General features: G+C 51.6%; 1 protein-coding gene across 5 annotated transcripts in view; it reads right to left on the bottom strand.

Moving 5' to 3' along the window:
• Positions 1-866: 866 nt before the first annotated feature.
• The window catches only part of ACAP3 (ArfGAP with coiled-coil, ankyrin repeat and PH domains 3), a 73,672-nt gene continuing 61,165 nt past the window's right edge, over positions 867-13,373 (bottom strand). The window contains exons 12-25 of one of the 5 annotated variants that reach the window (XM_039390847.1): positions 11,866-11,917; positions 11,334-11,434; positions 10,795-10,906; positions 9,704-9,912; positions 9,334-9,403; positions 9,106-9,200; positions 7,989-8,203; positions 6,952-7,053; positions 5,945-6,052; positions 3,373-3,474; positions 2,619-2,839; positions 2,389-2,498; positions 1,796-1,906; positions 867-1,017 (exon numbers count right to left, since the gene is read on the bottom strand). In XM_039390847.1, the coding sequence (XP_039246781.1) occupies positions 870-1,017; positions 1,796-1,906; positions 2,389-2,498; positions 2,619-2,839; positions 3,373-3,474; positions 5,945-6,052; positions 6,952-7,053; positions 7,989-8,203; positions 9,106-9,200; positions 9,334-9,403; positions 9,704-9,912; positions 10,795-10,906; positions 11,334-11,434; positions 11,866-11,917 (1,756 nt within the window). In that variant the 3' untranslated portion in view covers positions 867-869. Of the gene's footprint in view, positions 1,018-1,795; positions 1,907-2,388; positions 2,499-2,618; positions 2,840-3,372; positions 3,475-5,944; positions 6,053-6,951; positions 7,057-7,988; positions 8,204-9,105; positions 9,201-9,333; positions 9,404-9,703; positions 9,913-10,794; positions 10,907-11,333; positions 11,435-11,865; positions 11,918-13,373 lie in introns of all 5 variants that reach the window. The other 4 variants (XM_039390846.1, XM_027728621.2, XM_027728625.2 and 1 more) reach the window with 4 other exon arrangements.

Raw genomic sequence — 13,373 nt, forward strand, 5'->3', positions numbered from 1 at the left:
GCGGGGGCTGGACGTGGCTTCTCTTCCCTGACACAAAGCCCATCGCCGGCGACAAGCTTCTCCCGGCCTCCAAAAACTCAGCACTGCTGCTTCCACAACAGTGTGCACTTTGCATCTTGGCCCAGGAAGCAGGGAGCTATGGCTTTGACCAGCTAAACCACTGAGGGCAAAAAAAACAATAAGGGGAGGGTGGCTGGTTTAGTCCTGAGAGCAATGAAGGTGAGGAGCCGTCGCTCTCAGCCCTACCCCCTCTGTGCCTTCTGGAGCAAAATGTCTCTGCCCCACAGAGCAGCCTGTTCCTGACTCAGAGGTCATCTCTGAAGTTTTCTAAACTGCTGGTCACGCTGCCAGGACCCAGAGCTCCACGCCAGGATCCCTCCCAAGCCAACTGTTCAGACAAGAACTCAGCGCCCTGAGGCAGAGACGGCTTCGTCTGATCGTGTTCTTGGTGGGTTTCTTCTGATGAGAGAAGGTTTCCTTTTCCTTTTCTCTTTTCTTCTCTTTTTTTTTTTTTTTTTTGTTTTGTTTTTTTTCCTCTTTTTTTTTTTTTTTGTCTCCTTTTATTTTTAATGCTAAACTCTCCTCCCACACTTCTCACACACTCAAGTCCACGTGCCACGGTCTGTAGTCATGCCCTGGGAGTCTCCTACACAAAAAACCAACCATCCAGTAGTCAAGCATGAGAACTTAATGCTTAACAGGAAAAGACCCCCTTGTCCTTCCTGTGTGCAGCTCAACCTATATGTGCAGGCATCAAAAACAGACCAATCTGCAAGGAACACCAATATACCAAGGATGGGGCTTCTCAGGGCTTCTGGAAAACTTCAGCCCAACTTCAAGACAGCAGAGGGGACACGGGGGAGTTGTCACTAACACTCGTCTATATTAAGGCTGATGAACTCCTGTATGCACTTCCTGTACTGCAGCTCAGTGGGGCTGTTGCTGGGATATTGCCCTGGTTGTCCAAAGGGACCCTCTGCTTCCCGCATTTCCTCGTTCATCCGAGCCAGACGCAGCCTGGAGTGGGACAGAGAGAGCACAAGCAGAGAGAGCTTTGGTTATTCCTTCCCTGGTGGCACTGTTCCTGATCCGAGCTCAGCCACGACCTCTTTTCAAGGTGAATATGAAATAATTTAAAGCAGGGAACTAAAATATCACATTTTTTCGAAGGCCCAGTGCCGTGTCCTTTGCACACCCAATTGGGAGTAAACAAGATAATTTAACTGAGGAGATGCACTGAAGTTAAAAAGATTAACACATCCAGCAGTTTCAGTTTCCAAAAAATACCAACATTCACACAGATTCACTGGTGGTATTTTCAGGGGGTATGATTAATTCTAGTGTATTCCTCTTAAGAAAGATTATGCTATATTTTCCAGCATATTCTTTCTGATTGTGCATTGAAATGTGTCCCAGTGACCCTCAGGTTTCTGGCAGACCCATTTCTCTCACAGCCAGAGGTCAAAATTTATTGAGGGCTCAGGAGAGTGCAGTGCTGTGTACTGGGAGAACCAGCAAACAGAACCAGAAGCAGTTCTGGGGCCACTCTAAAGCTTCAGCTGACAGTGAAAAGGCACTGGAACACCAGAGTTATCTCAATCTGCGGGTCCCACTCTAGAGGGGCCGCGGGGGAGCGACACAAGGCTCTGAAAGCGGCACGTTTTGCCCTCTGAACTCGCTGTACAGCATCCTAAAGACTCCAAAGGGAAAACCAGGGATGAGCCAACAGTGGCCTGGTGTTTTGAGTGCCAGGCTGGTTGGCTCTGTGAGCAGTGGCAGCCCTGGCAGCACTCACAGGGTGACGATGTCTGCGTTGGCCGCCTGCACCGCGATGCTCAGCGGGTCCTGCCCGTCGCCGTCCACCGCGTGCTGGTTGGCCCCTCTCTTCAGGAACAGGCACACCTGGCTGCAGGAGGGACAGGAAGGGACCATCAGAGCAGAAATTCCAGCTCCCCCGCCCCTCAAAGGTGTGGGCAGAGCACGCTGTCCTTCCACAGGCAGGCACAGCTTGGCTTGGGCTGGTCTGAATCGGGAAACGCCGCCATGGCATGGAGAGAGGAGTGGGTGTGCAGGGACACAGCTACCCCCTATCCATCATCAGGGAGGCAATTATCCATTGGATAATCCTGGGGCAGCCACAGCTTCTCTGGGCAACCCGTGCCAGGGCCTGTCCACCCTCACAGGGAACAATTTCTTCCTGATATCTCATCTAACCCTCCCCTCTGTCAGGGTTCCCGTTGCTGATATGATATAAAAGCCATGCTTTGCAAACCACCAATTCCCCAAAAACCAGCTCCTGCGCCCACCTCACCCCTGGCTCTCGGTGTTAACGCTGGATCCTGATCCCAGGGGGATGGAGAACGTCCCAGGAAGGTGCAGAGCACTCACCCAGTGTGCCCCAGGTACGTGGCGTGGTGCAGGGGGGCCCGGCCTCGGCTGTCTCTTTGGTTCACGTCTGCCCCGTTCTGCAGCAGGAATTCACAGGCTATCAAGGAGCCCTGGCAAGGAAAAGAGGAATTTTTGCATATATCCCAGCCAGGAGCACTGGGAGGATGCACAAGGACATACCAAGCCGTGGTCAGTGCACTCCAAACTAGAGCCAGGACCTCACAACGTACCCCCTTCACAGCTTGAATCAGAGGAGTTTTGTTCTCATCCTCGTCGTTCACCCAGTTGATCTCAGCACCGTGGGCGAGTGCTTCTGCCATGAGGGGCAGATTTCGGGCTTGTGCTGCCTTGTAGATCAACAAGCCAGGGTGCAGCTCCCTCAGGTCCTCCAAGTCAGATGCCTCCTGTTCAATCTCTGCCTCCCCGCTGGACTCCTCGGACACCTCGCACTCTGAGAGGCAGGAAAGGATGGAGAGAGATGAGCCAAAAAGCTTCACACTTCCAATTTCTCATGTTCCCTGTTGTTCCTGACACCAGACAGCCCCGACATCCATCCTGCCTTAGCTGCCACCCCAGTTCCCTCTGTGACACCTGACGCCTAAAAGCAGAAAAATAATTACCTGGACTATTTTTGAGAATTAAAAGGCAAAAAGCACTTCTTAGCTGCGACACCAAAGGGCACACAAAAATATTTTGCCCACACCGATTGCACAGAAGACATGCTTTTACAGTTTTATACCATCATCTGATTACAATATTCAGAATCTGATTATAATATTTGGACTTCACCTCAACTGTTACATCCACTTCCAAAACCGTCCCTCCCATAGCACCGACCTCACCACACCTCTCAAATTTGAGCCGCTGGTCCCAAAAGGACCATCTCTTCACCTTCTTTGTCTTCCTCCTCTTCTCCTCTGGCCCTTCTGAGATGGTTTAAAAGGTCTGACTACTCGTCTCAGGGGTTCTGTCCCTCACACCCACCTTCCTCTGTCACGCTGTCCACCACGGAGCCGAACACCAGGATGTCGGTGCTGCCGTCGGTGCTCCCGCCCAGCCCGCTGTCACTGCTCAGACCTGCGGGGCCAACAGAACACAAACCAAGCCCATTTTAATACCCAGGGCCCTCCAGAACCCGGCCCAGCCGAGACCACGGCGGGGGGACGGGGCTGTGCAGGCCGTCACACGCACGAGGGACGGGGCACTGCTCTCCCACTCAGCCCCCCGAGGAAAAACTGCAAAGCCTTATGGTGTCCGTGTGTCCCCTTCATGCAGGGATGCTCCAGCACTGCCCTGGCACTTTGGGCTGCTGAGGGCTGCAATCCATGAGGGACGCCGTGACGGAGGCTGGAGCGGAGCAGCAGCAGAGACAGCTTTGCTTTGCAGCAGGTTTGGGGGGTGTCACCAGCAAACAAAGACACCCCTGTGCTTTCACCAGTGGGCAGCTCGGTGTCACCGCTGGGCAGCTCAGTGTCCACTCTATCCCTGCTCTCCCCAGAGCTTTGCACTTGTCACTGGGGCACTTCCTTTGATTGGCCATGGCTGGGCCAAACCGCGTCAGCCGTGGGATGTGTATCCGGGGCAAGCTCTTAAAGCATCTTCCACCTTCCCTCTGCCCACAGGGCTTCCCAAATTCCCTGCTTAGCCAGTGAATGTTACAAGAACAGCTGACTGCATCCCAGAAATGGAGTCGGGAATCGTTGAATCGTGGAATGGTTTGGGTTGGAAGGGACCTTAAAGCTCATCAGTCCCACCCCCTGCCATGGGCAGGGAGACCTTCCACTAGCCCAGGTTGCTCCAAGCCCCATCCAGCCTGGCCTTGGACAATCCCAGGGATGGAAGTGAAGAGATGAAGCAACTTGGCCAAGGACACACAATGTGTCAGTGGCAGAGAAACTTTCTCCCTTTCCCAGCTCACACCCAAAAGCAGCCAAGAAAACAACAGGAAGGAAGGAAGAAGCACATCCAAGAATTGCTCCTGCAGGAAAAGGGATGGCACATCACCTTTGTCCTGAGGGATGGCACATCACCTTTGTCCTGAGGGATGCCTGGCTAACTTTGGGAATTCTGCCTGGATTCACCTTCTTGCTGCTTTTAACTTCCTGGACTGGGAGTGTCTGTCCTCCAAAAACTCCAGAGGTTAAGTTCCCATGATCCACCCCAAGACCTACCACTGTGATTTAGGAAGGAAAACAAGGCAGGACTGTGGCCGACAAAGTGTTTCTAAAACAGCTGAGTGGTCTGTGCAAAGAGTAAGAGCAGGGAAGGCTGCAAGAACTACAGATTTGAGCCTTGAAAACCACGGCAGAACAAGGCACCTGAACCTTAAAGGCTCTTGAACTCCCCAGAGCAGCTACAGCAAAGTCCCAGATGAAGAAAGCGGTCCTGAAATCGTGGATCACGAGGAATCCTTCAGCTCTGTCCAAGTGCCAAAGGAGATAAGGAAGCCACAACAGGAAGGGTTTAAAATGGCACATATCACACATTATCTTTTTTTGGATTTGCTGTCAGAGAAGTGATTGCAGTTTTTAGCAGGAAAAGCAAACACTGCCTGGTGAGAGCGTGCTCTCACCCTGGCACTGCGAGGGAAGTGTGGCTCCAGCAGGGCCACGTGGCTCCAGATTTGCAGCAAGGCAAGAAAGGAGGACCTGGCTCATCTCCCATGGATATTAATACATCAAATTCCCAGTTCTGTTCCCACTGAATCGGTGATAAAATTGCTATTTTTTTCTACGAGAGCAAGATAAGGCTGTTGAGCCTTAACTCTGGAGTTAACTCCAGGACTTAACTCTGGAGTCCTGCATCTCCCAAGTACTGTTTCTGTTGACTAAGAACACTAAATTCCTTGAAACAGGAATAGCCCAAGCCCTGATTCAGGCAGGCACTAAAACACTTTATTCTCTGATTTCAAGAGAGAAGGACTTGGAGGAAAAGCCTGTGAGTTTCTGCTGTGCTGACTCAGGACTGCAAATATTGATTTTAAATTCCTACAACAACAAGCAAACGAGCCAGGAAGTTCTAATAAGTCCCCGCTCCTGAGCTAAGCACAAAGGACCACATGGCCAGTCTGAGACAGGTGGGGAACACTCAATTAGTGCTTCCCAGAGTCAAACAGGTTGGAAAAGATCTGGAAAAGATCCCAACACCACTCGGTGCCACATCCAGTCTTTCCTTAAACACCTCCAGGGATGTTGATTCCACCTCCCTGGGCAGCCCCTTCCAATGCCCAGTCACTCCTTCTGTGCAGAACTTCTTCCCAATGTCCAGCCTAAACCTCCCCTGGCACGGCTTAAAACCATGCCCATCTGAGATCCCACCTGTGCAGGGACAGTCATTCCTTTAAGGAAATAACTTAGGAATCCTTTTGCCTTTTGGCAAGCCTGCCCCCAGGTAAAAGGAGCAACTCCAGTCACTTGGCTGAAGGAAAAAAAATCCTTTGGAATGTCGGTGTGGAAAGCAGTGAAATTTTGGGGGGGTGTCTTTTGCTGGCTGTCGGTGTGGAAGCAGTGAAATTTGGGAGTCTCTTTTGCTGCTGGCTGCCAGAGCGTCACCTTACCTCCGTCCAGGAGGAACGGAGAACCGCTCCCACCGGGACCAATGCCACTGCCACTGCCACTCCAGGGGCCACCTGCGAGCGGGTGCTGCTCAGGGATGTGGCTGGCACCTAGAGGAAGGTGGACGGAACGTGAGGGGAGGTCATCGGCACCAACACAAAAAAAATAAGAAATAAAAATAAAGGAAAAAAAATAAAGAAAAAATTGCGTGTGGTAAGAGTTGCTGGAAAAAAATGAGGGGGCGAATGGGGAAAAATGGAAAAAATGGGGGAATGGGGAAAAATGGGGAAAATGGAAAAAAATGGAAAAATGGAAAAAAATAGGGAAAAATGGAAAGCATGGAAAAATGCGGGAATTGAGGGAAAATGGGGGAAAATGGGGGGAAATGGGGGGAAATGGGGGGAAATAATGGGGGGAAATAATGGGGGGAAATAATGGGGGGAAATAATGGGGGGAAATAATGGGGGGAAATGGGGGAAAATGGGGGAAAATGGGGGAAAATGGGGGAAAATGGGGGAAAATGGGGGAAAATGGGGGAAATGGGGGAAATGGAAAATGGAAAATGGAAAATGAAAAAATGGAAAATGAAAAAATGGAAAATGAAAAAATGGAAAAATGGAAAATGGAATGAAAAAATGGAAAATTGTAAAAAATTAAAATTTTCTTTTAAAAAAATAAAAAAAAATGAAAAAAAGAAAAAATGGGGGGAAAAAAAAAGAAAAAATGAAAACCAGAAAAATAAAAGCCAATGGAATGCATAGCCTGGGAGTAAAAGATGTTGGGAACAAAAAAAAAAAATCCCATCCACCAGAACGCAAACATCGGGGACTGACTGGAGAGTGGATTCAAATCGGTGCAATTAAAGAGCAACGGGCCGGAGTTTGTGCAAGTAACTCCTCATCACTGCCAAAATATTCACCCTCTGCTCTGAGGGCAAGGCCTGGCCTGGGCTGTGGGCAGTGCCCAGGCCCTGGAGGAGCTGCCAGAGGGACACTTGGTGGGCACTTACTGCGAGGGCCGGAGCCGGCGCCGGTGTCGAAGTAGGAGAAGAGGGAATCCAGCTCGTCGGGGCAGAACAGGGAATCCCGGCGGAACTTCCTCTCCAGGGTGGCTGCTGTTCCACACAGAGACATTTGGGGATGTGCAGTTAACAGCATGCCAATGAGAGCCAGTTCTACAGCTTTATTTGCATGGGCTGAGCACACCCAGGTGTGGCCAGTGCCAGAATCGTGCCCCCCTGCACCAAAATATCACACACTGCTGACCAAATGTGGGGATCCACTGCAAACCAACCATCCAGGGGGCTGATCCACTGCAAACCAACCATCCCAGGGGCTGATCCACTGCAAACCAACCATCCCAGGGGCTGATCCACTGCAATCCAACCAGCCCAGGGGCTGATCCACTGCAAACCAACCATCCCAGGGGCTGATCCACTGCAAACCAACCATCCCAGGGGCTTGATCCACTGCAAACCAACCATCCCAGGGGCTGATCTGCTGCAAACCAACCATCCCAGGGGGCTGATCTGCTGCAAACCAACCATCCAGGGGGCTGATCCACTGCAAACCAACCATCCAGGGGGCTGATCCACTGCAAACCAACCATCCCAGGGGCTGATCCACTGCAAACCAACCATCCCAGGGGGCTGATCCACTGCAAACCAACCATCCCAGGGGCTGATCCACTGCAAACCAACCATCCCAGGGGCTGATCTGCTGCAAACCAACCATCCCTGGGGGCTGATCCACTGCAAACCTACTCATCCCAGAGCACCCTGAGCAGCCAGAACCCTTCCTAAGCCTGGCCCCTCTTACAGACCAGGCAGCTAAAAATAAAAGGATTCGAGACTTCTTAAAAAGAAAACGCAGAAAGTGGAACAACCTTTAGCCACGAGAAGCTCCTTAAACTGATGGAAAACGTTAGGAAATGGGTTTACAAACCCGTGTCAACACGTGCAAAAGCATTTTGGGTTATACCCAAGGCAGGTTTGCGGCGAGCCTGGGGCCACAGGCTGGTGCTGGGAGGGCACAGGGATGTTCCCACCTGAGGACAGCAGGGCTGGGGAGGCATTCCCTGCCTCATGCCGGTACTTCCTCCGAGCTGTGGGTGCTTTCGTGGCGCTGTTGTGCCTCTGGCACTTCTTGACGCACCAGCGGCGAGGCTTCCGCTCGTTCTCCGTCAGAGCCTCCCCGCCCGGCAGCTTCTTCAGGAATTTCTTCTCCACGTACTTCACCTTGATCCAGGCCTCCTTGTCCTGCCTAAGGGAAGGCACAGAGTCGTGCACAGAGTCACGATTTGCCCGCAGCAGTCACGAGGGGAATTTTGTCAGCCCGGCTTCGAGACCTAAAAATTCAGGTTTCTCAAAGCTAAAAACATCCGCTCTGTCAAGGCACAGCTACCAATCCATTATATGAATGACTTCACCAGAAAATAGTTTAGGATGTTCAAGTTATGAGCTCCTGAACCTGATGCTTCTTGGCATTCAGATAGTTTTAACCTTGCCATTAATTTTTTCTTATTTCTTTTTTGCTGAAAGAAATAAACTGAATATTTTGCTGCTACTTTGTTTTGTCAAATAGAGTTTATGAGTAGTGTTGCCTACAGCAGTGATCTTTTTTCCTCAGAAGGCTTGTATCATTTAATGTCATTTAGGAACTGCTGAAGTCCAGGTGGTTATTTAGAAAATTTCAAATATTTTGTTATGACTGTATCTTTACCCTAATAAAAGGGGGTGGGTTTGTCTCTTGAATGCATTTGCCTTTACAACATTTTCGTGATTTTTGAAAAAAAAAGGGGTGCAGCTGAGTGGAGTGTGAGATGTTCAGCCCCAGGCACCACCACATGCTTCAGGTCTCAGAGCAGGTGTAACCCAGGGGTAAACCCAGCCAGTCCTGCTTTCCAGCACGTTCAGCAGGGCTGGGAATGCCCCCCTGACCTTTGGGAGGGTCAAGCTCAGGTGAGCTCCAGAGGGACTGAGTTGGGGTAGGTGTACCTGAGGTGTTTGGAGCCCTCTTGATCTGACTTCTGGGGAGTTTGGGGTACTGGGTTTGCAGTGTGGATGGATGGATGGATGGATGGATGGATGGATGGATGGATGGATGGATGGATGGATGGATGGATGGATGGCTTCCCACAGGACAGTGTGTACCCCCAGACTCACCTGGAGCTCCCTGCTGTTGGTTTCTTGAGTCCCAGCTCTTCACACTGTGCCTCATAAATCTGATTCATGGTGCTGTTCCCCAGCTCACACATCAGCTGCAATTCAACAGGGAATGAATTAAATCCCCAGGTGAGGAGTTACCTTCCTTCTAGTCTATCCTGCCACCAAACAACCCTCCCTCCATGCCCACCATTCATCCATCCCTTGCTGTTAAATTCCAACACTCACCTTCAGTAACTCTGGCTCCCAGGAATCCAGCGTGAGGGATCTGACCTTGGAGCAGTGAACACCCAGGCTCCTGTTCAGCCAAGGGGAAGAAAACCAAAGTGGTTACACGCCTCAAAACAGAACTTCTCATGCATGTTCAGATGAGCAAGATTGGTCCAGTTCTTATTTATCTTCTACACAGATGCAGAGTGTTGTGCATATGCCAACACAGATGTACCTGCACACACAGGCACCTCAGCAAGCAATTATTTTTGAATTTATCTGCACAAGCATTTTAGTCAGTGGTAATTCCAGCTCCACCCTTTTCCCCAGGAGCCTGCAATCCATGCCTGGCTCACCCAGAGCACACACACACACACACACAGAGTACCTGTGGATCCCTGAGCACTCGATGCACAGCAGAATGCCCAGGTTGATACTGGCCCAGCGAGGGTCTGGCTGCCCACAGTCACAGCACTGGTCATTCCCAGGGATGCTCTGCACTCTCTGCAGGATGGTCTCCCCTTTCCCACTGCGCTCCCGGGAGTCGGTGGCGGAGTCGATGCTGCTCGTGGAGGGGGAGGCAGTTCGGTCCAGTCTCTGCAGGGAAAAAGGGTTAGAATCAAGAATCAGAATCATGGAATCAGCTGGGTTGGAAGGGACCTCAGAGATCATCCAGTCCAACCCTTGATCCAACCCTCCTGTGGTTCCCAGCCCATGGCACTGATGCCACATCCAGTCTCTTCTTAAAAGCCTCCAGGGATGGAGAATCCATCACTTCCCTGGGCAGCCCATTCCAATGGCTGAGCACCCTCTCTGCAAAGAAATTCTTTCTAATATCCAACTTAAACCTCCCCTGGCACAGCTGAAGACCCAGCCCTCTTGTCTTGCTGATGGTTGCCTGGGAAAAGAGACCAACCCCCCCCTGGCTCCCCCCTCCTGGCAGGGAGTTGCAGAGAGTGAGGAGGTCTCCCCTGAGCCTCCTCTTCTCCAGGCTGAGCCCCCCCAGCTCCCTCAGCCTCTCCTCACAGCACTTGTGCTCCAGTCCCTTCCCCAGCCTTGTTGCCCTTCCCTGGCCCTGCTCCAGCCCCTCCATGTCCTTCCTGAGCTGAGGGCCCAGAACTGGACACAGCACTCCAGGGGTGGCCTCCCCAGTGCTGAGTCCAGGGGCAGAATCACTTTTCTGGCCCTGTTGGCCACACTGTTCCTGAGCCAGGCCAGGATCCATTGGCCTTCTTGGCCATCTGGGCACACTCTGGCTCCTATTCAGCTTCCTGTCAGTCCAAACTCCCAGCTCCCTTCCTGCCTGGCTGCTCTCCAGTCACTCTGTCCCCAGCCTGTAGCACTGCAGGGGGTTCAAGGACTCTGCAGAGCTCTGTGGAATGAACCAGGCTTTGCCCAGCAGAGGCACTGACAGGAGAAGAACAAACTGGTGCTAATTCAAGAAGGGAAGGGGGAAATGAGGGATGTTTCCTCCCTCACCTCGATGTAGTAGCTGTCCGGACTCTCCCGGTAGGCAGAGGCAATGCTGGCCTGCACTGCCTGGATCCAGGCCTGGCGCAGCTTCTCCGAGTCAGCCTGCAGCATGCAGCTCCTGGAAAGGCAGGGGAGCAGTTGGGAAGAGCAAAAGGACATTTTGGTCAAGACTGTTCCCCTTCTTCCTCAGCCCAGACATCCCAGCGCGGGCAGCGAAGGGGCAAAAATTAATCCTGCAAGTTTGCACTGTCAGGGCTGTTCCCCCTTCAAACACTGACAGCTGCACTGCCTAGATGTATATTAGGTAAAATATATAATATATAACATATAATTTGCCTTGTGTAATGTATCAGCTGGAATCCATAAGCTGGATTCAGCTTATGCTGGTGTCTGACAAACTTCCCAGGGACCCTGGAGCACAGGCAACGGCATCTCCCAGCCACAATTTAACAGCCCAGGGCAGCATCTGCTCCAATCCCATCTCTTGCAGCTCCATGCACAGCCCAGCTCCCACGAGGACGGCCTGGGGAAGCCACCAAACTCACTTGGTAGGAGAGACCACCTCGAAGCAGAACCTCCTCTCTATGTCTTCACAGGGCTTGACGGTGCAGAGCCGCAGGTCCTCCACCACCACCGTGAGCACATCCTGCAAGGGAGAGAACAGGGGCCTTGAGGGCTCCTGAATCCGTGTCACAGCCCAGAAAACTCCTTCCCAAACCCTGCTGTTGGCACAGAGTGCAGAGAGGGCAGAGCCAGCCCAGCCCAGCCCTCCAGGGCTGTGGGAAGGGGTTATATGGAATTAAAGCACAGGGCAACACGTACATGGCAGGTTTGCTGGGGACCCCACCAACTTCCTCAGCTGAACAGGAACGTTTGATCTAAATAAACATTTATTTAACAAACCCCATCTGCTGACACTTCACTCTCAGCACAGTCTAACCTTGGACACAGTAATGGGCTTGCTGTCCCTCTGATCCTTCCACCCCTCTCCCCACCATGGAGCAGGAGTCCCCAGCAAAGCAGGACACCAGAGCAGTTGGCTGATCCTCTGGGGTCATCTGGGGCAGCCTCACTGACCTTTAGCTTTTTCTGGTACACCAGCTGGCTGTTCTGTATGGAGAACCACCTCCTGAGGGAAGACAGACAGACAGACAGACATCAGGACAGGCAAACTGCAGAGCTACAGAGAGGCAGCTTGTGGCAGAGCAGGATGTTTCCCTTTATATCTCCATTTAAAAGGAGGATAATTTATTTAGCAACCTGATCACCTTCGTGGAGGGCAAAGGAAGCCACGACCACCACGAAGTTTTCAGGAAGAAGGTTCTGGAACACCTGAGCAGAAGGAGTCTGAGGGTTGCAGCAGGGGGTTACTGAGAGCATGTATGACATACTCTGCTGGCAAAAGAATGAGGGGGAAAAAAAATGAGATGAGACAGGATTCCCTTTCTTTTGTCACAGCTGAATATTAAACTGATAAAAAGAGATCAAAAGGACTTGATGTGTCTGTGGAGAAACGGGAAAATACAGGTGACTGGAGGCCATCCCATCCATCTGGGAGCACTCTGGGCTGCTGTGACAGCTGCAGGCTCTGCTCAGCTCCTCAGAATGATCCTTGTGGGTCCATTCTAGCTCAGGATATTCTGGGATTCCATGAGGATTTTGCTGCTCCCGTGAGGGGGAGGCTCTGCCAGAGGGGCTGAGCTCGGCGAGGAGGTGATGAGTGGGCTCCAGGAGCTGGGAATAGCTGAGCTGTGGGCAGAACTGGCTGAGGGTGGGTGGGATTGAAGAGATGGATATAGCTGTGGGGAGGCTGCTGCCTCTGTGTGACTGGGGTGTAGGAGGATAACCGGGATTTGAGGGCACGGAAAACTTGGAGCCCTTGACGCCGACGTTACTTCAGATATCAGGAAAAACAAAGTCCAGAGGGGCATTTTCCCTCCAGGGTGAGTGCCCTTTGGAGGGACCCATGAATGCACAGCCAGGGGAGCTGCAAGGAGAAGGGAGTTGCCTGGAATTGTTCCTCTCCATCCCAAAAGCCAAGCACAGGTCTCAACATTAACCTGCCAGGCTTTGGAAGGACATTCTGCTGCACAGAAACAGGGGGGGGTCAGGGACAGCAGCCACACTGTGGACCAAGGCTGGACTCTGCTCAGGGGACACCAAGCAGGGAATCCTAAAAAGGTGATAAAAATTCAGCTAAGGCACCTTCCCAGAGCACTGAGCTCAAACACTGCTGCACTGGTTCCTCCAAGTGCAAACTTAGCCCTTGACTGTCAGGGGATCAGAGAGCCTGAGGGCTAAGAAATTACCCTAAATTTGTCTGGAATCTCCTCAGCACTCAGGGAAGCTTCAAAGAGAAGGAGCTGCTTATCTGGCCAATTCAGAAATCTTTAATAATTCCAAGTCTTCTTTTCCATGCAAATACAGGCAGTTTCTGTGCATACCACAAACTGTTCACTGAAGCATTTAGTGCTTATTTATTCCAAAGCCTAACAGCAGCACATTCCAGTATCCTCTGCATGCATCCCACAGCCAAGTAAAAGATCTTTTAATATTCTATCATTTCCTTGTTATGTGAGAGGAGG

This window comes from Pipra filicauda, unplaced genomic scaffold, assembly GCF_003945595.2.
Source record: "Pipra filicauda isolate LSUMZ 115617 unplaced genomic scaffold, ASM394559v2 scaffold87_size3191425_pilon, whole genome shotgun sequence".
Lineage (NCBI taxonomy): Eukaryota > Metazoa > Chordata > Aves > Passeriformes > Pipridae > Pipra > Pipra filicauda.